This window comes from Mustela putorius, unplaced genomic scaffold (assembly GCF_011764305.1).
Source record: "Mustela putorius furo isolate JIRA1106 unplaced genomic scaffold, ASM1176430v1.1 tig00003850_pilon_pilon_pilon, whole genome shotgun sequence".
In the NCBI taxonomy this organism is placed as follows: Eukaryota; Metazoa; Chordata; class Mammalia; order Carnivora; family Mustelidae; genus Mustela; species Mustela putorius.
In genome coordinates, this window is record NW_025422002.1 from 11,590,358 (window position 1) to 11,610,564 (window position 20,207).

The 20,207-nt window shown below is 37.0% G+C and overlaps 1 protein-coding gene across 9 annotated transcripts in view; it reads left to right on the plus strand.

Moving 5' to 3' along the window:
* Window positions 1-20,207, plus strand: part of ATG7 (autophagy related 7) — a 243,773-nt gene that overhangs the window by 104,869 nt on the left and 118,697 nt on the right. For 8 of the 9 annotated variants that reach the window (XM_004738540.3, XM_004738542.3, XM_013054599.2 and 5 more), the window contains one exon: window positions 12,558-12,680. In XM_004738540.3, the coding sequence (XP_004738597.2) occupies window positions 12,558-12,680 (123 nt within the window). Of the gene's footprint in view, window positions 1-12,557; window positions 12,681-17,448; window positions 17,539-20,207 lie in introns of those variants that run through there. The other variant, XM_004738543.3, reaches the window with a different exon arrangement.

Consider the following 20,207-nt stretch of genomic DNA (forward strand, 5'->3'; position numbering starts at 1 on the left):
TCCTCCTCTTCTTCCTCCTCTTGTTCCTTTTTAGATTTATTTATTTATTTATTTATTTATTTGAAAAAGAGTGTGAGCAGAGGGAGAGAAGCAGACTTTCCCTGAGCATGGAGCCCCCAACGGGGATCAATCCCACAACCCTGAGATCATGACCTGAGCTGAAATCAAAATTCAAATGCCCAACCGACAGAGCCACCCAGGCACCCCTAAATGGAGTGGTTTTTCTTAATTTCTTCTTTGAATAATTCATTGCTGGTGTATAGAAATACAGTTGATTTTTGTATATGGCTCTTATATCCTACAAGAGTAGAATGTATTCTTGTACTCAAGAGTAGGAGTCCTTTTTTTTTTTTTTTCTTAAGAACATTTTGTGGATTTATTAGGCTTTTCCATGTATAAGATCATGTCTTCAAGATCATGTCTTCTGGAAGTAGAGTTTTACTTTTTCCTTTCTATTTCAGATCCAATCTAGACAGATGCTTTTATTTTTCTTGCCTATTGCCCTGACTAGAACATCCAATACAATGTTGAATAGAAGTGGCAACAGCAGGAATACTTGTGTTATTCCTGATATTACTGGGAAAGCTCTCAGTCTTTCACCATTAAGTATAGTATTAATGCTTATTGATGCCCTTTAGCAAGTTGAGGAAATTGTCTTCTATTACTAGCTTGTTGTTTATTAGTATGAAATGGTGTTGGATTTTTGTCAAATGCTTTTTCTGTGCCTTTTTAGATAATGATGTGGATTTTTGTTCCTTACTCTATTAATGTGATGTATTACATAGATTTCCATATGTTGAACCAGCCTTGCTTTCCAGGGATAAGTCTCATTTTGTCATGGTGTGTCATCCTTTTTATACATTGCTGGAGATTCAGTTTGCTAATTAAAATTTTTTTTTTCTTAAACTTACTTAAGTAATCTCCACACCCAACAAGGGACTCAAATTCACAACCCCATGATCAAGAGTCATGTGCTCTTCTGAGCCAGCCAGGTGCCCCAGTTTGCTAATATTTTAGGTGAAGATACTTGCACTTATATTCACAAGAGGCATTGGTCTTTGGTTTTCTGTATTTGTAATGTCTTTGTCTGGTTCTGGTAACAAGATAATACCCGTGTCAAATGAACTGAGATATGTTTCCTTCTTTTCTGTTGTTCAGGGGGATTTGTGAAAGATTGGTTAATTCTTCTTTAAATGTCTGGTAAACAGCAAGGCCACCTGTTTCGGGGCTTTCTACTCTGTGGGAAGTTTGTGATTACTACTTCAGTCTCTTTACTTTTCATGTGTCTATCAGATTTTCTTTCTTTCTTTCTTTCTTTCTTTTAAAGACATTTATTTATTTATTTATTTGACAGAGAGAGAGAGAGACATCACAAGTAGTCAGAGAGAGAAGGGAAGCAGCCTCCCTGCTGAGCAGAGAGCCCGGTGTGGGTGGGACTCCATCCCAGGACCCTGAGATCATGACATGAGCCGAAGGCAGAGAGGCTTAACCCACTGAGCCACCCAGGCACCCCAGATTTTCTTTTTATTTTTTCATTCTTTTTTTTTTTTTTAATCTCTTTTCAATGTCCCAGAATTCTTTGTTTATGTACCACACCCAGTGCTCCATGCAGTACGTGCCCTCCATAATACCACTACCAGGCTCACCCAACTTTCTACCCCCCGCCCCTTCAAAACCCTCAGATTGTTTTTCAGAGTCCACAGTCTCTCATGGTTCATCTCCCCCTCCAATTTCCCTCAACTCCCTTCTCCTCTCCATCTCCCCATGTCCTCCGTGTTATTTCTTATGCTCCACAAAGAAGTGAAGTCATATGATAATTGACTCTCTGCTTGACTTATTTCACTGAGCATGATCTCTTCCAGTCCCGTCCATGTTGATACATCCTTTCTGATGGAGGCATAACACCCCAGATTTTCTATTTCTCTTTGAATCAGTTTCAGCACTTTGTGTCTTTCTCAAAATTTTTCCATTTTTTATCTAGGTCATCTAATGTATTGGCATATAGTTGTTTGTAGTATTTCCATATAATTTTATTTCTGAAATATTGACAATAATATCCCCTCTCTCATTTCTGACATTAGTAATTTGAGTCTTTTCCCTTTACTTTTTGGCCAATCTAAGTAAAGGTTTGTCACATTTGTTGTTTTTCTGAAAAGATTTTTTTTCTACCCAATTTTTTGTATTTCCTTCTTCATGCTTCATGCTTCATGTATTTCCTTCTTCATTGTGTTTAGGTCATTTTTTTGTTCTGTTCTTAGGTTGGAAAGTTAAGTTATTGATTTGAAATCATTCTTTAATACAGGCATTTATACCTATAAATTTCCCTCTGAGCACTGTGTTCAGTGCATCTCATAACTTTTGGTATGTTACGTGTGTATGTGTGTTTGTTCATCTCAAAATATTTTCTAATTTCCCTTGTGATTTCTTATTTTATCCATTGCTTTTAGGAGTGTGTTAATATCCACATATTTGTGAGTTTCCCAAATTTCTGTAATTGATATCCAATTCCATCGCATTGTGATCAGAGAAAATAATTTATATGATTTCAGCTTTTTTCACTTATTGAGACACATTTTATGGTCTAACACATGGTATATCCTAGAGACTGCTCCATTCTTTGAGAAGAGTATGGATTCTGCTGTTCCTGGATATAGTGTTCTATAGATATTTATTAGGTTTTATTGATATATAGTGTTCAAGTCTTCTGTTTCCTCAGTGATCCTCTAGTTGTTCTATACATTATTGAAAGTACAGTATTGAAATCTCCAACTATTATTGTTTAATTGTGAATTTTTCCTTTCAATACATTTTTTCAAAATTTTTCAATTTTGAAAAATTCAAGGCAAAATACATTTTTGCTAAATGTATTTGGGGGCTGTTTTGGTAAGTACACCTCAGATTATAATTTTTGTATCTTTTTAATATGTATCTCTTATATCTTTTCATTATGTCTTTCTTTGTCCCTGGTAACAATTTTTGTATTAAAGTCTATTTTGTTTGATATTAGTATAGCCTCTCCAGTTAACTCTCTTTCGGTTTCTGCTTTCATGGAGTCTTCTCTTTTTTTAAGCAGCTATTTTTGACATAGCATTAATATATACGAATTATACATTATTTAAAGGCTGTAACTTGCTGTTTTTATGTATCTTGAAATGATCACCACAACCGAGCTAGTTAACATATCCATAACCTCTACAGAGTTACCATTTTGTGGGGGGGGGGGGGTGTGTATGTGTTGAGGAGTTTAGTATAAGATCTCTTAACAGATTTCAAATATGTAGTATGGTACTGTTAACTGTCATCACCATGCTCTGCATTAGATCTCCAGAACTTATTTATCATGCATAATTTAAACTGCATGGAATATCTTTTTCTATTCTTTTACTTTCAACTTATTCATGTCTTTGAATTTAAAATGAATCTCTTATAGACAGCATGTAGTTAGATGATGTTTTTTTGTTTTATCTATCCATTCTGCCATGTCTGCCTTTTAGTTGGAGGTGTTTAATTCATTTACATTTAATGATAAAATAGAATTTACATCTTCCATTTTGGCTTTTGGTTTCTATATGTCTAATGCCTTTTTTTTTTCTTTCTCTATTCCTCTATTTTTCTTTATTTCACCTTTTTGTGTTAAATAGATACTTTCTAATGTGCCATTTTAATTCCCTTGCTTTTTCTTTTACTATATATATTTTTAGTTATTTTGGTGTCTGCTCCAGGGTATACAATCAAAATACTATTCATAACCATATGTTTGGGTTTAACATCACTTTAATTTGGATAACAGTAAAAACTTTACTCCATTGTATTTTGGTTTGCCTCCCCTTCCTTTGGGCTTACTGTCCTATAGATTAAATCTTCATATGACAACACAGATGTATAATTATTGCTTTATGCATTTGTATACTTGAATTTTATTTGATTATATATCTGTATTTTAAATCACATAGAAGAAAAAAATCACAAAGAAAAAATTGCAGTTTCCTTTACCTGTGTTCTTTATTTCTTCTTGAGGATCTGAGTTATTGTCTAGTGTCCTTTCAGCTCAACCTAAAGTACTCACTTCAGGATTTTTTACAGGATAGGTTTGCTGGTGATGAATTCTCTTGTTTTATTTATCTGGCAATTTGTTAATTTCTCCTTCATTTTTGAAGGTCCGTTTTGTTGGATATAGAATTCTCAGTTGACAGTCTTTTGCTTTCAGCACTTTGAATATTTCATACCAGTACTGTTGGTTCCTATGGTTTCTGAAGTGACATTAGCTGTTAATGATTTCCCTTTACATGATAGGTTATTTCTCACTTGCACTTGCCTGATCATCCCTTTGTCTCTGGACAGTTTAATTTTGATGTGTCTAGATATAGATCTCTTTGAGTTTATTGTTCTTGGAGCTGAGCTTCTTGGATGTGTAGATGAATGTTTTTCATAAAATTTGGGAAGTTTTTACCATTATTTCTTCAAATATTCTCCCTGCTCTTTTCTTCCATCTCTTCTGGAACTCCTTTATTAGCACATGTTGTTGTATGGGTCTCTGAGACTTCTGTTCATTTTCTGTTTCTCAGACTGGGTACTTTTCTTTCTTTCTTTTTTTTTTTTTTTTTTTTTTTTTTTTTTTGAGAGAGAGAGAGAGAGAAAGAGAGATCATGCATGCAGATGGCAGAGGGAGAAGGAGAGAGAGACTCTTAAGTAGATTCCACTCAGCACAAAACCCAGCATAGGGTCTGATCCCACAACCCCAAGATCATGACCTCAGCTGAAATCAAGAGTAACCAACTGAGCCAACCAAATGCGCCCACAGACTGGATATTTTCAGTTGATCTGTCTTCAGATTAACTGATTCTTTCTTCAGCATGCCCAAAACTGGTTTCAGTCTCTCTAGTGAATTTTTCAGTTGTTGTATTTTTTAACTCCAGAATTTCTCTTTTGATCCTCTATATTATTTCTCTTTATTGAGGCCCTATTTTGGCCAAGCATCATTTTCATACTTTCATACTTTTTTTTTTTTTTTTTTTAGGTACTTAGACATGGTTTCTTTCAGTTCTTCAAATTTACTTAAAATAGCTATAGCTGTTTTAAAGTCTTTGTTTAGTAATTTCCTTAGGAATGGTTTCTGTTGACCATTTTTGTTTTGTTTCTGTATATGGGACATATTTTCTGGTTTCTTTGCATATCCAGTAACTTCTTTTTTTTTTTTTTCTTAAAGATTATTTATTTATTTATTTGACAGAGAGAGAGAGAGAGATCACAAGTAGGCAGAGAGGCAGGCAGAGAGAGGGGGAAGCAAGATTACTGCTGAGGAGAGAGCCCGATGCGGGGCTCGATCCCAGGACCCTGAGATCATGACCTGAGCCAAAGGCAGAGGCTTTAACCTACTGAGCCACCCAGGTGCCCCTATCTAGTAACTTCTGTTGAGAACTGGATGTGTCACGTAATATATTGTGCTAAATCTGGAAATCAGATTCTCTCCCCTGCCCATGGTTTATTTTTGCTCTTAGCTATTGTTTGTTTGTTTGTTCATTTGTTATTTAGTGACTTTGCTGAACTACTTTCATTAAGCTGGTGTTCTTTGTCTTGTGTCACCATGAAGTTTCTGCTTGGTTAGCTTGGTTGCCATCTAATGATTAAACAGATTTTCTGAATTTCCTGGAACCAATAAATCACAGTCTGCTGAGGTGCTCTGTGTGTATATTGGGGAGTGCCTTCGGTGCTGAGCCAGGCATTTAAGAACTCTGCCTTACCTTTCACCTCCTGCTTGCACAGATACTCAACTAGAAGTGAGAGCTTAGGACTTTCTCAGATCTTTCCTGAGCATGTGCACAGCTTTGGGCATACATATCACCTTGTGCCTATGCAGTCTTCTAGATTCTCAAGAGTATGTTGGAACTTTTCAGTGTCTCTTAATGGTAGTCCCCAGACTTTTGTTTACACTCTTTGGTTAGCACATTGTTGCAGCAACTATTATCTACCATCTCAGGAGATCATGATGTTAAACAGTTGTCCCTGATACTTGTTGACAGCTAGCCCTGGGAGAAAGGCTTTCACACTGGGTGAGTTCTGAGTCAGGTCAAATGCAAGGAACATGCAAGCAGGGTTTCCCTGGGAATCACCAACAGGTGGAATTTTTCTGAAAATGGAGCTTTAAAGGAGCTTCAGTCCCAGTCTACCCCCTCCAGTGGCTGCCAGGCTGGTTTCCACTGTGACTGTGTCCTGTTAGTGTTCAGGGCTACATTTGAGCTAGAAAGGGGAAGGGGTGGGAATGGAGCATGTTGAAAACCTCAAAGCCCATTGTTTTTACAGAGGTTCAGATGTTTTCTGAATAAATACTCCCCAGACTTTGTCACTGTTCTGTTTTCTCTTACAGAGGAGAGAGTTTGCAGAGATCCTTGCTCTCCTATTATCACTGACACCATTATATGTCTTCTTGTCGTGTGTTTTCTGTATTTATCAAACCCTATTTGGCAATAATATATTTTTTAAAGATTGTATTTATGTAACAGAGAGAGAGTGAGCACACAAGTAGGCAGAGCAGCAGACAGGGGGAGAGGGAGAAGCAGGCTCTCTGCTAAGCAGAGAGCCCCGATGTGGGACTCGATCTCAGGGCCCTGGGATCAAGACCTGAGCCTAAGGGAGATGTTTAACTCACTGAGCCATTCAGGCACCCCTTGGCAATAATATATATATTTTTAAGATTTTATCTATTCATCAGAGAGAGAGAGGGAGAGAGCGAGCACAGGCAGGCAGAATGGCAGGCAGAGGCAGAGGGAGAAGCAGGCTCCCTGCTGAGCAAGGAGCCCTATGTGGGACTCGATCCCAGGACGCCGGGATCATGACCTGAGCCGAAGGCAGCTGCTCAACCAACTGAGCCACCCAGGCGTCCCGGCAATAATATTTTTAAAGTAATAAATGCTTAGTATTTTTACTTCCCTTTATAAACCATTCTTTGTCAGTGATTGAAGTCATGAAATTCTTTTTGTATCTCAGTAGGTAGGGAAATAGGCGTGGAGTTGCCTCCCCATTTTAGAGATGAGCAAACAGGCTCAAAAAGGTGAAGTGTCTTGCTCCATGTGCCAAGTTGCTCCCAGTTGTGGGTTAATGCCCAGTTATAGTTTGTTTTCCATTGCCAGTTGACTCAAGCAGAATTGTGATTTTGGTACATGAAAAAACTAAGATACAGTATTTGATTTTTTAAAATGCAGTTGTGTATTATACCATAAGAAGTTTAATTAAAATACTAAAGTGTTGGTACCTTTGTTCCATAGTCTGTTATCTTGATGTTGATACTATTTGGTGTTTTGGCTTGAACTCTTCCACATCCTCTAAATTATAGTTGTGCCCAAATTTTGCATTTGGATGCCTAAGATGGTACACTATACAGTGACTTTAGGGAAAGAACAAGATACTTGTTCTATATTTTTGGCATGCCAGTAATACCATTTCATGTCTCGAACTCTCTTTTTTTTTTCAAGTTTGGTCTGATAAATCCTGCCTATGTCCAATAGAGTGAGTTAACAGCAACAGATTTAATTAGATTGATAGCTATATGTTTCCATATGAAGCTGTTTTCTATTCCATTATCAGCTTTGTATCACTAAGATATATGGAAACTGAAACAAAGTTACCAAACATGTGGTTGATAGTTGGAAACGCCAGCAACTCTCGATTACCAGGGATACTGTGAGCATTTCCTTCAATTCATTTGGCAACTTAGTGTGCCCTGGAGAGTGGGGTCAGAATATAAGAGGGAAGAAAAGATCACAGGGAGTGGAATTAATCAGGCAGGACTTGCTGTGGGAACTGGTACTTGAGCTGAATCTTGCTGGAAGTGAAAGATCTTATTTGATGGGGAAGACAGGTCACCATCAGTGGTTAGCACCAAGAGGAAACAAGAGCTGGGAGCAGTGAAGGTGGGACAGTAGTTGTAAGAGCTGCTGAAATCAGAGCCTTTTTTCCTCCTCTTTGATTCCTTTATATTATGATGAGAGAAATCGCAGACACCAAAAGACAGAAACCGGTTGATCAGGGTATTTCCTGGTTTTATTAGTGATGCTTCCAGCTCATTATCCAAAGTGAGGCTTTTCCATGCTGGAATGGCTCCCTTAGCAACAAAAAAGGGTTTGCCATCCTTGGAGCAAAGCCTCTGCAGACTATTGGGTGACTGTCCATCAGATGGGAGTATTTTGACCCTTCTTTTGTGGATTCTCCTATGTAGGATGGGAATTAAAGGTCCTAGTGTCTACCAGCCGTACTTTCATTACTCTATCTGGGATATTGGGCTAGCTTTCCCTGAGAATATTAGAAATCATGACACATGTTTATTTTTTAAATAATTTAGAGTAAGTGAATACAATTTCTAAACAACAGAGACTTAAAATAAGAGATTTGCAGACACTGCATGAAAATAGATAAGCTGAAAGTAGAAAACACAAAAGCTATTTTTTTGTTGTTGAGTACTCAGTTCCTTGTATCCTTGTTTAAGAATAGACAAGAGTTGCAAACCATGAATCTCTTCTGCTTCTCATGAAGTGTAAATCATTGCATGTTATGCAAGGTCAGATGTTAGGCCCTATGAAAGGCATTCTCCAGAGAGTTATCCAAAGTTGGAGGCTTCTGGAGGGACTGAAATGCCTAGCTGGGGGCTATGGGTTTGATCTAATAAAGAGTACTCAAAGAATCTCAGCAAGAGAATGGATACTCCTAAAACCGTGTCTTAAAAAGAGATTCTACAGTCTTTGTCCAGCAGTACGCATGTGACACGAGTAAAGCTCACCTAGCCTAAGAGAACAGTGAAGTAAGGAAAATCATGTTCATCAGGAAAGGATCCATATCTTTGAATTAAAAGTCATTATTTCTCTACTTAGCAAACTTCCCAGTACCTTTAGAGTACTTAATAACCTGTCAAAATGTAATGTACACATTTCTCAGGACCATGTATTATATAATTACTTAGGAGGTTCAGTGTGTTTGCAGACTGACATATTGTAGCAGTGCTCATATTCATTGTGATGGTATCTTTTTGAGGCTGGGGGGTAATTTAAAACACATTTTCCTTTTTAAGAAGGTCAAACTGTAGGGGAAAATATCTTTGTACCTTTTATAAGCTGCTTATACTTGTAACACAGATTAACTTCCCAGCACATAAAGGGAATACTAGAAAACCCTTGCATGATTAAATATGCCCCTGGAGGATTAAGTTTTTCCACATATTTTTGAAGCCAGAGCTATGAATAGTGTTCAGCATTAAACTTTCTGTACATCTTGATTATGGGGGAAGGCTTTTATTCCTACTGCTCTTGCTGTTGGTTTTTCTGCTATTCAGATTTGTAGCACTGCAAAATTATCTGTGGAAACATGGACTTGAAATCTGAAAGATTAATTAAGGTCCAACAAAGTGGACCTGGAATTCTAATTTTTAAAAAATGTTTAATCCATTTTTTCAAACCTGTTTCTTCTTTCACCTTATTGAAAACGTGGCACAAACTAGCTAATTAGTGAGCTTAATAGTTCAGAAATAAATGATCGCCAAGCACAAAGTATTTATCATTTTGAAAAAGATCATTAATTTTCATGCATAATTTTCCTAAGATAAAATTCTTGTTTGTAAGGAATCTCTTTATTACTGAGGGATTCAGTTACTAAGTGCCTTTTTATCCAGGCATTGGGTTGTCAGATTAATTTACTGGGGCTCATCAGCCAAAGGCTTTGCTGTGTGACCTTGAGGCATACTGATCACCCTTTGCTCCTCCATGATACCCCGTGTATCTCTTCCCTCCAGTCTGCAGGTCTTACCTTACCTCCCTTGGCTCCCTTCACTGGTACTCAGCAGCCCCTTGATTTCTTTGACCTCCCTGTTGCCTTTATCCTATCAGTGCCCACGCTTACATGGTCCTTAACCACATTTCTCCCAAAACATATATTATCTGTCCTGAGCAGGGTCCTCCACTTCCTTTCTCACATTCCCCACACAGCTGTCCCAGACCATTATTGCCATGGTCCACCCACCCCCTTCTCTGACAGCCGATGACCTTGCTGCCTGCTGTCAGACCCCAGAACTTGTCAGCCCCCAGTTCCCTGCTCTCCTAACATCACAACTGCTGTTTAGTTTCCCATGGCTGAAGGGGAGGGCTGCCCCCCAGCTCAGCTCTAGCTTCATCAGGGCTTTAGGACTCTTTTTCCTCCTCCTCTGCTGGGACCTTTCTCCAGCACTAAAGGGAAAAAAGAGAGACTTTAATATTATTTAAATAAGTAATATATGCACACGATTTTAAAAATTCAGGTAGTATAGAAGAATTTGCAGAGCCAACTACTTGATGCCAGTCGTGTGTATGCATACTTCCAGAGATCTTATTATATGCAGGAACAAGCATACACGCAGCTGCATTTCCCTTTCTTTTTCCTTACTCCTCCATCTTTATTTTTAAGAGATTACTACCAAACACATGGTCTGGACGTTGCTTTTAATATACCTGTATGTCTTGGAAACAAGTTTGTATAAATACTGTAGAGCTACCTCATTCTTTTAATGGATCTAACTTATGCCCTTAATTATAAATACACCATAATTTTGTCAACCAGCTCCCTGTTAAAGAGTAGTGGCTTCTAATCTTTTGTTGCTGCAAAGAGTGTTTTAGTGAGCATCATTACATGTCAACTTCTTTTACCCATGGACAGCTGTATCTGTATGAAAAGTCTTTGAAGTGGAATTATTGCATCAAAGCATTTATACATTCTCATCTCTTTTATGGAGAAGTTTTAAGAATTGTTTTCTTTTGTTACTGCTTCTCCAGCCTTTCTATTCATGCGTAATTGATTTCTTGGATTTATCTTCATGTCTGCTTTTGAGACATTCATCTATTTCTTCTGAGTTCTGAGAGAATTTTTGAGACACTCTGGTTTACTGTTTCCAAACACTCATAATTCCTGTGATCTTTGAATTTTTAAATACAATAATCATTATTTTCTTTGCTTTTGAGAACTGAGACATTCTTGTATTGTTCTCCTGTCAAGACGCAGGCTTTAAATCTTTTTACCAGGGGATAACATATATACAAAAAAGTGCTTGATGGCTTTTCACAAAGTATACCAACACCGAGATAAAGAAACAAATGTTATCAGTATCCAGGACCTCCCTTGTGCCCCTTCCAGTTACAGTCCCTCCATGGGTAACCACTCGCCTAACTTAGATTCATTTTGCCTGTTCTTTTTTAAAATTTTATATATAAAAATGTAATTGTGCATTAAATATTGCTTCTCTCTTTTTCGTTTAACATTATGTTTATGAGAATTATCTATATTGTTGCAAGTAGATACAGTGTGCTTTCATTGCTAAGTAGTATTCTATTGCATGAATATACCCTTTTGTTCATTCATTCTACTATTGATGCACACTTGAATAGTATCTAGTTTGGACTACCATGAATAGTGCTGCTGTGGACACTTTGTTTGGGTCTTCTGATACATAACCACATACCCTTTTTTGCAGGGTATATATATTTAGGAGTATAACTGCTTGATCACAAGGCATATAAGTCTTAAGCCTCTAAAATGGCTTTCTTTTTTCTTCTTTTTTTTTTTTTTTTTAGTATTTTAAATATACATTTATTTTTTTAAATTAAATTAATTTATTTATTTTCAGAAAAACAGTATTTTTTCACCACACCCAGTGCTCCATGCAATCTGTGCCCTCTGTAATACCCACCACCTGGTACCCCAACCTCCCACCCCCTGCCACTTCAAACCCCTCAGATTGTTTTTCAGAGTCCATAGTCTCTCATGGTTCACCTCCCCTTCCAATTTCCCCCAACTCCCTTCTCCTCTCTAACACCCCTTGTCCTCCATGATATTTGTTATGCTCCACAAATAAGTGAAACCATATGATAGTTGACTCTCTCTGCTTAAAATGGCTTTCTCATTTTGCACTCCCATGAGAATCCCAGTTCTACATTCTTACCAGTACTTGAAATCTTCTTTTTTACTTTAGCCATTTTGGTGTTTATAAAGTAAGATTTCCTTATGGTTTTAGTTTACATTTCCCTAATCACTTGTAATGTTGATCAACTTTTCATATGTTTATTGGCCATTTGGATATCCTCTTTTGTAACATACCTAGTGAAATTTATTTTTATGTTTTGAACTATTGTTTTTTAAAAAGATGTATGCCTAGCCAGCAGATCACATTTCCCATCCATTTGTCTGTTTGTCTTTATCCTTTTTAATTTTTTTCTTGGCTCTTTTCTGGCCCCCCCTTTTTTTTTCCCTCCTAATAGGTGAACTTTAGAAGTAGGAAACCCAGCCTTTACAGAATTTTTAGTGAATTTGCATAAAACTTATTTGACTAAAATTGTCTTGTAAATTGGAAAAGGATATTGTCATTGTTTCTAAGAAGGGAAAGTGATAAATACTAAGCCCTCCCAGTTTTTGCCCTCCAGAGTGCATTATTATCCCCATGTTTAATTCTAGTTTTAGTTTCATTTTTGACAAGTGCTTATAGAAGTGAAAATCTTGTAATATACTTTTAAAGCCTGCAGCCCCTTTTAACAAATATAAATGTTTTACAGGTTCTTGATCAATATGAACGAGAAGGATTTAATTTCCTAGCGAAGGTGTTTAATTCCTCACATTCCTTCTTAGAAGACTTGACAGGCCTCACTTTGCTGCACCAAGAGACCCAAGCTGCTGAGGTAAGAATAAAACAAGCTTTTTGTACTGAGGACTGGTGTGTTTGAAACCTACTTGATACTCAGATTTATGGCATAGTAAGGAAGCAGTGAATTATGATTTGACAAACATTGCTGAATAAGTCTGCTAATTATCAGAAAAGAAGGAACCTTCTGCAGTCACTGTATGTTGATGTGTGCAGATTCTTGTATAGCAGGTGCCCAGTGCACATAATTAAAGGGAATATGGGTTATGGATTTTCAAGCACCTCTGGTCCTGTCTGAAAAACAGTGTGCCTGTGGCCATGGGAGAGTTGTTTCTGATGTCCACACATCAGAATGTCAGATAGGGGAGACTGGCTCTGGCCATGTTCTTCAGAGGAAATATTCCTGGCTTTTATTTGATAATTGGATACATCTTAGGTCACTGAACTCTACTATAAAATGGCTTCCCCAGTCACAACCTGAGAGAGTTATGCTTTGCTTGTCAATTAGAATATATTGCAGATCTTAATTTCCATGAAGAAGTTCTTAGGAGAAATGTGGCCTGTCTTATCATTTCCACAAGCTGCATAAAGAAAACCTTGAGCGCCTGTGTCCCACAGGAGTGGAACATTTGCAAAGATGCCATTAGTCCTATTGTCCTATTTATTGATGACTACACCATTCCTACCCCTTGCTGGGGTGGTATGTCTTTACCACTGGGGCAGGTTCCAGTGGTCATTGAGTAGACATTCAGTCTGGATACTGGACTAGCTGGTGGCAAACTAAGGCTGCTGTTTGGAAGATTGGAGCTAGTAGCACTAAGTAAAGAAAATTGAATCTACCAGAGTCAAATCCTTTGAAACTTTTAGCAGATTGAGGGGAGAGTTTCAGGCACACCAGAGAGGCAAGATAGTACATCTCTAGTACTACATTTAAAACTGAAATTATGAGGTGCCTGGGTGGGTTAAGCCTCTGCCTTCAGCTCAGGTTGTGATCTCAGGATCATGGGATTGAGTCCCGCATCGGGCTCTCTGCTCGGCGGGGAGCCTGCTTCCTCCTCTCTCTCTGCCTGTTTCCTTCCTCTCTCTCTGCCTGCCTCTCTGCCCACTTGTGATCTCTGTCTGTCAAATAAATAAATAAAATCTTAAAAAAAAAAAAAAGAAAAGAAAAAATAAATAAATAAAACTGAAATCAGTTCTGGGGTACCCGGCTGACTCAGAAGATGCAACTCTTGATCTGGGGGTCATGAGTTCAAGCCCCACATGGGGTAAAGATTATTTAAATAAATAGACATTAAAAAAAAAAAAAAAGCTATAACCAGTTCTTCTTTAACTTGCCTTGGTGTCCTCTGGGCATTTAATGGATGTGTAGTACTCCACTTATAACCAATAGTAAGGCCCACATAGTCTCTTAGCTTCAGTTTCAGAAGATGAACAGTATCTGTGCTGAATTTGAAGAGAATTTGAGATTTTCCCCCAGAGTTGTTATTGGTTCCCAGACATGGTTCAGAGCATTATGTTGATCATGGCTGCCATTTTATCCTTTGTGTAGCACTGTACTGCCTGATAAGGTTAAAATAACTTACAGGTCTTTTCAACTATGCAATTGTTTGACTAGTTTGCTGAGGGAATATTTCTACCGAGCTGGAAATAATTCATATACTTATCTTTTGTTGGCTAGATGAATTGCAACTTGAAAGTGACTCCAAATTTCACTCTTTAAAACAGAGCTGGATGCTAGAATAATGGGCAGATTCTGGGTGAGATCTGACTTGCTTTGCATTTTAGCTGGTCAAACATTAATAGCCTTTTCAAAGACCCAGGAAGAAAAGGGGAAGTTTAATAGACCAACAGTGACTAAATAGATGGTGGAGCAGGAGGGAACATGGTTTCATCCATAAGTCGGAGTTTTCTGTTTGAAATTTTCCTCCATTCAGTTATATTTATTGTTGTTGGAATCATAAGCCACACATCAAATTTTTTTTTAAAGATTTACTTATTTATTTAACAGACAGAGATCACAAGTAGGCAGAGAGGCAGGCAGAGAGAGGAGGAGGAAGCAGGCTCCCTGCTGAGCAGAGAGCCCGATGCGGGGCTCGATTCCAGGACCCTGAGATCATGACCTGAGCTGAAGGCAGAGGCTTTAACCTACTGAGCCACCCAGACGCCCCCACACATCAAATTTTTGATTAGAGATGGTAGACTGGTTGGCCTGTGAGCCAGATATGGCCTGCAGGTGTGTTTTGTTTGGCCCTCCCCTGTGTTCTGAGTTCTGAATAAAGTCAACATTTAAAACTTACGAGTTTTTGGGGCACCTGAGTGGCTTCGTGGGTTAAGCCTCTGCCTTCAGCTCAGGTCATGATCCCAGGGTCCTGGGATCGAGCCCCACGTAGGGCTCTCTGCTCAGCATGGAGCCTGCTTCCCTGTCTCTCTGCCTGCCTCTCTGTCTACTTGTGATCCCTGTCTGTCAAATAAATAACTCTTAAAAAAAAAAACCTTACAAGTTTTACATAAAAATCTGAATTTTCCCATTTCTAACTTCTTTGAAAAATCAGATCTGGCAAGCCCAGGCCTGCATTTCTTAATAGTGATGGTTAGCTGGAGCCAGGATGCAAATTTTATAGATAAATAATGTACTTTATATGAAATTTAAAGATATAAAAAATATTCCGCGTGTAAAGTAAATCTTCTACACTTGTTCCTTATCACCTGGTTTCCTTTTTGGAGACACACACTTGTTGTTTTTTTGCCCAAAGTTTTTTTTAGGTGATATTCTCCATTTAAAAGAAGCTCTTGAGTTAATGACCCTTTCAGGTGTTAGAATTTGTGATCCTTATATTAGAGAAGGATCATTTATTTTCTTAAAAAGCTTTATATAGGGCTGTGAAGGGCGGCGGGGGGGGGGGGGGCTACCTGGGTGGCTCAGTTAGTTAGGCAACTGTCTTCACCTCTGGTCATGATCCCAAAGTCCTGGGATCGAGCTCCCTGCTCAGTGGGGAGCTTGCTTCTCCTCCCTCTGCTGCACTGCCTGCTTGTGCTCTTCCACTCTCTGTCAAATAAGTAAATTTTAAAAATAATAATAATTAAATAAATAAATAGGGTTGTGGTTTTCCTTTTTAGTTTAAAAAATTTTTTTTTTGCTTTTTAAAAAAAATATTTGTATTTATTTATTTGACAGAGAGAGAGCACAAGTAGGCAGAGCGGCAGGCAGAGGGAGAGGGAGAAGCAGGGTCTCTGCCAGCAGGGAGCCAGATGTGGGGCTCGACCCCAGGACCCAGAGATCATGACCCGAACCAAAGACAGCCGCTCAATAGACCCCTTTTTTTGCTTTTTTATTTCATCCTATTTTCCATCATAATAAGTGTGCTCTTCCTACCTCAACCCCATTTCCCCCATGCCTCCTCTCTGGTAACCATCAGTATTCTATAGTAAAGAGTCTGTTTCTTGGTTTCTCTCTTTTTTTTTCTTTGTTTTTGTTTCGTTTCTTAAATTCCACATAAGACTGAAATCATGATATTTACCTTTTGCTGACTTACTTCACTTACCATTATACTCGCTAGCTGTATGCATGTTGTTGCAAATGGCAAGATTTCATTCTTTTTTATGGCTGAATCGTACTCCACTGTATTATATGCCACATCTTCTTTATCCATTCATGTATCAGTGGATACTCTGGCTGTTCTTGTAGTTTGGTTGTTGTGAATAATGATGCAATAACCAAAAGGGTGCATGTATCCCTTTCAATTAGTGGTTTTATTTGGGGGGTGGGGTGGTGGTGTAAATACCCAGTAGTGTGATTAATGGATTGTAGGGTAGTTCTATTTTTAATTTTTTGAGGAACCTCCATAATGTTTTCCATAGTGGCTGCACCAGTTTGCATTCCCATCAGCAATGCACAAAAGTTCCTTTTTCTCCATATCCTCCCCAATACTTGCTGTTTCTTATGTTTTGTTTTTGTCATTCTGACAGTTGTGAGGTAATATCTCATTGTGGTTTGATTGGCATTTCCCTGATGATGAGTGACATTGAGCATCTTTTCATGTAACTGTTGGCTGTCTGGATGTCTTCTTTGGAGAAATTTATCTGTTCATGTCTTCAGCCCATTTTTAAATTGGATTATTTGTTTTTTGGATATTAACTTGTATTAGGTCTTTATACATTTTAGATAGTAACTTTTTACTGGATATGCCATTTGTAAATATCTTTTCCTATTTGTAGATCATTTCCTTAGTTTTGTAGATTGTTTCCTTCACTGGGCAGAAGCTTTTTATTTTGACATAGTCCCAATAGTTTATTTTTGCTTTTATTTCCCTTGCCTCAAAAGATATATCTAGAAAAGAATTGCTACTTCCCATGTTGGAGAGATTCCTATCTGGGCTCTCTTGAAGGATTTTTATGATTTCAGGTCTCACTTAGGTCTGTAATCCATTTTGAGTTTATTCTTGTGTATAGTGAAAGAAAATGATCCAGTTCCATTCTTTTTCATGTTGCTGTCCAGTTTTCCCAACACCATTTGTTGAAGAGATATTTTTCCATTGTATATTCATTCCTCCTAATTGACCATATAGTGGGTTTATTTCTGGGTTTTCTGTTCTATTCCAATGATCTGTGCATCTGTTTTTATGCTAGTACCATACAGTTTTAATTGCTACCAGTTTGTAATGTAACTTGAAGTATGGAATTGTGGTATCTTCAGTTTTGCATTGCTTTTTCAAGGTTGGTTTGGTTATTTTGGGTCTTTTGTGGTTCCAAAAGGATTGTTTGGGTGGCTCACTTGGTTACGCTTCTAACTCTTGATTTTCACTCAGGTCAAGACTTCAGGGTAATGGGATCAATCCCGGCATTGGACTCTGCACTCAGCACAGAGTTTGCCTGCGATTCTCTTTCCTTCTCCCCCTCCCCCCACTTGCGCCCTCTCTCTCTCAAATAAATAAATAAAATCTTTTAAAATAAATTTAGGATTGTTTGTTTTAGTTTTGTGAAAAATGCTGTTGGTATTTTGATAGGGATTGCCCTAAATCTGTAAATTGCTTTGGGTAGTATAGACATTTTAACGATACTTTTTCTTCCAACTCATGAGCGTGGAATGTCTTTCCATTTCTTTGCATCATCTTGAATTTCTTTTATCCATGCTTTATAGCTTTTTGAGTACAGGTCTTTCACCTCGTTGGTTAAGTTTATTCCTAGATATTTAATTTTGTTGATGCCATTGTAAATGGGATTGTTTTCTTAATTTCTCTTTCTGCTGTTTGATTATTAGTGTATATGAAGGCAACAGATTTCTGTACATTGATTTTGTATCCTATAGACTTTACTGAATTCATTTATCAGTTCTAGTAGTTTTTTTAAATCTTTTGGGTTTTCTATACAGAGTATCATGTCATCTGCAAATAGAGTTTTACTTCTTCCTTACCAATTTGGATGCCTTTGATTTCTTTATGTTGTCTAATTGCTTTGGCTAGGACTTATAGTACTGTATTGAATAAAAGTGGTAAGAGTGGACATCCTTGTCCTGTGACCTTAGGGGAAAAGCTCTTGGTTTTTTACCATTGAGTATGATGTTGGCTGTGAGCTTTTACCATAAGGCCTTTGTTTTGTTGAGATATGTTTCCTCCAGACCTACTCTGTAGAGGGTTTTGTTGTTGTTGTTGTTGTTTTTAAATCATAAATGGATGTACTTCATCAAATGCTTTTTTTGCATCTGGTTTTTATCCTTTCTCTTACTGATGTGATGTGTCACATTGATTGCTTTGTGACTATTGAACTACGCTTGCATCCCAGGAATAAATCCTACTTAGGAATGTTGTATGATTTTTTAAAATATATTGCTGGATTCTGTTTGCTCGTATTTTGTTGAGAATTTTGCATCTCTATATGGAGATATAGAGAAATATCTCTATATACATGAGAGATATTTGTCTGTAGTTTCCATTTTTGTGGCCTTTTTATCTTGTTTTGATATCAGGATGATACTGGCCTCATAGAGCGAATTTTAAAGTTTTACTCCTCTTATATTTTTTAGAATAGTTTGAAAATAATTATTAATACCTCTTTAAATGTTTGGTAGAATTCACCTATGAATTCTGGACTTCTGTTTGTTGGGAGTTTTTTATTATTATTATTATTACTGATTCAATTTCTTTGCTGGCAGTCTGTTCAAATTTTCTATTTCTTCCTGCTTCATTTTTAGAATATCATGTTTCTCAGAATTTTTCCATTTCTTCTAAGTTGTCCAATTTGTTGACATATAAGTTTTCATAATATTCTGTTACAAGTGTTTAGATTTCTGTGGTGTTGGTGGTGGTTTCTTCTCTTTCATTAGTGATTTTGTTTACATGAGTTTTTCTCTTTATTTTTCTTAATCAGTCTAACTAGAAATTTATCCATTTTGTTGATCTTTTAAAAGAACCAGCCTCTGTTTTCATTGATCTGTTCTAAATTTTTTAAGCTGCTTTTTCACTTATTTCTGCTCTAATCTTTATTATTTCCTTCCTTTTGCTGGTTTTGGGTTTTGTTTTTTCTTTTTTCTAGCTCCTTTATGGGTAAGGTTAGGTTGTTTGAGATTTTTCTTGCTTCCTGATGTAGTCCTGTATTGCTATAAACTTCCCTCTTAGAGCTACTTTGGCTGTATCCCAAAGATTTTGGACATGTGTCTTCATTTTTATTTGTTTCCATGTAATTTTCTTTTTTTAAAATAATTTTATTTTTCAGTATTCCAAGATTCAATGTATATGTTATTTTTTTCCATGTAATTTTCAATTTCTTCTTTCATTTCTTGGTTGACCCATTCATTGTTTAGTAACATGTTATTTAACCTCTATGTGTTTGTGCTCTTGCCAGATTTTTTTCTTGTGGTTGATTTCTAGTTTCATAGCATTGTGGTTAGAAAAGATCCATGGTATGACTTTGATTTTTTTGAATTTGTTGAGATTTGTTTTGTAGCCTAATATGTGATCTGTTTTGGAGAATGTTGTGTGTGCACTTGGAAAGAATGTGTATTCTGCTGTTCAGGATTGAATGTTCTGAATATGTCTGTTAAATCCATCTGGTCCAATATGTCATTCAAAGCCACTGTTTCCTTGTTGATTTTCTGTTTGGATGATCTGTCCATCAATGTAAGTGGGGTTGTTAAAGTCCCCTACTATTACTTTATTAATATCGATTATTTCTTTTTATGTTGGTTGTTAACGATTTTATGTATTTCATTTAAATAGGGCTGTGTTTTAAGATAATTCTCAGTAAAAGACCTCATAACAGTAAAATTCCTTGTCCTACCTACATTATTTTACATTACTATGAAAAATATGCACGTATATGTAAATAAATATATTTCAAAAAAATATATAGCTGTGTGAAGATACCATTTTGATTCACATATTTGATTCCTCATGGAATAACAGATGTTGAGTAATAAAAATACAAAATTCTTCTTTCCATATAGAAAGGTCCTGATTTATTTATTTTAACAATGTAACCAAGAATGCCCAATTTTCCTCTTGGACTCTTTTTTTAAAAATTATTTTTATTAATGTATAAGGTATTATTTGCCCCAGGGGTACAGGTTTGT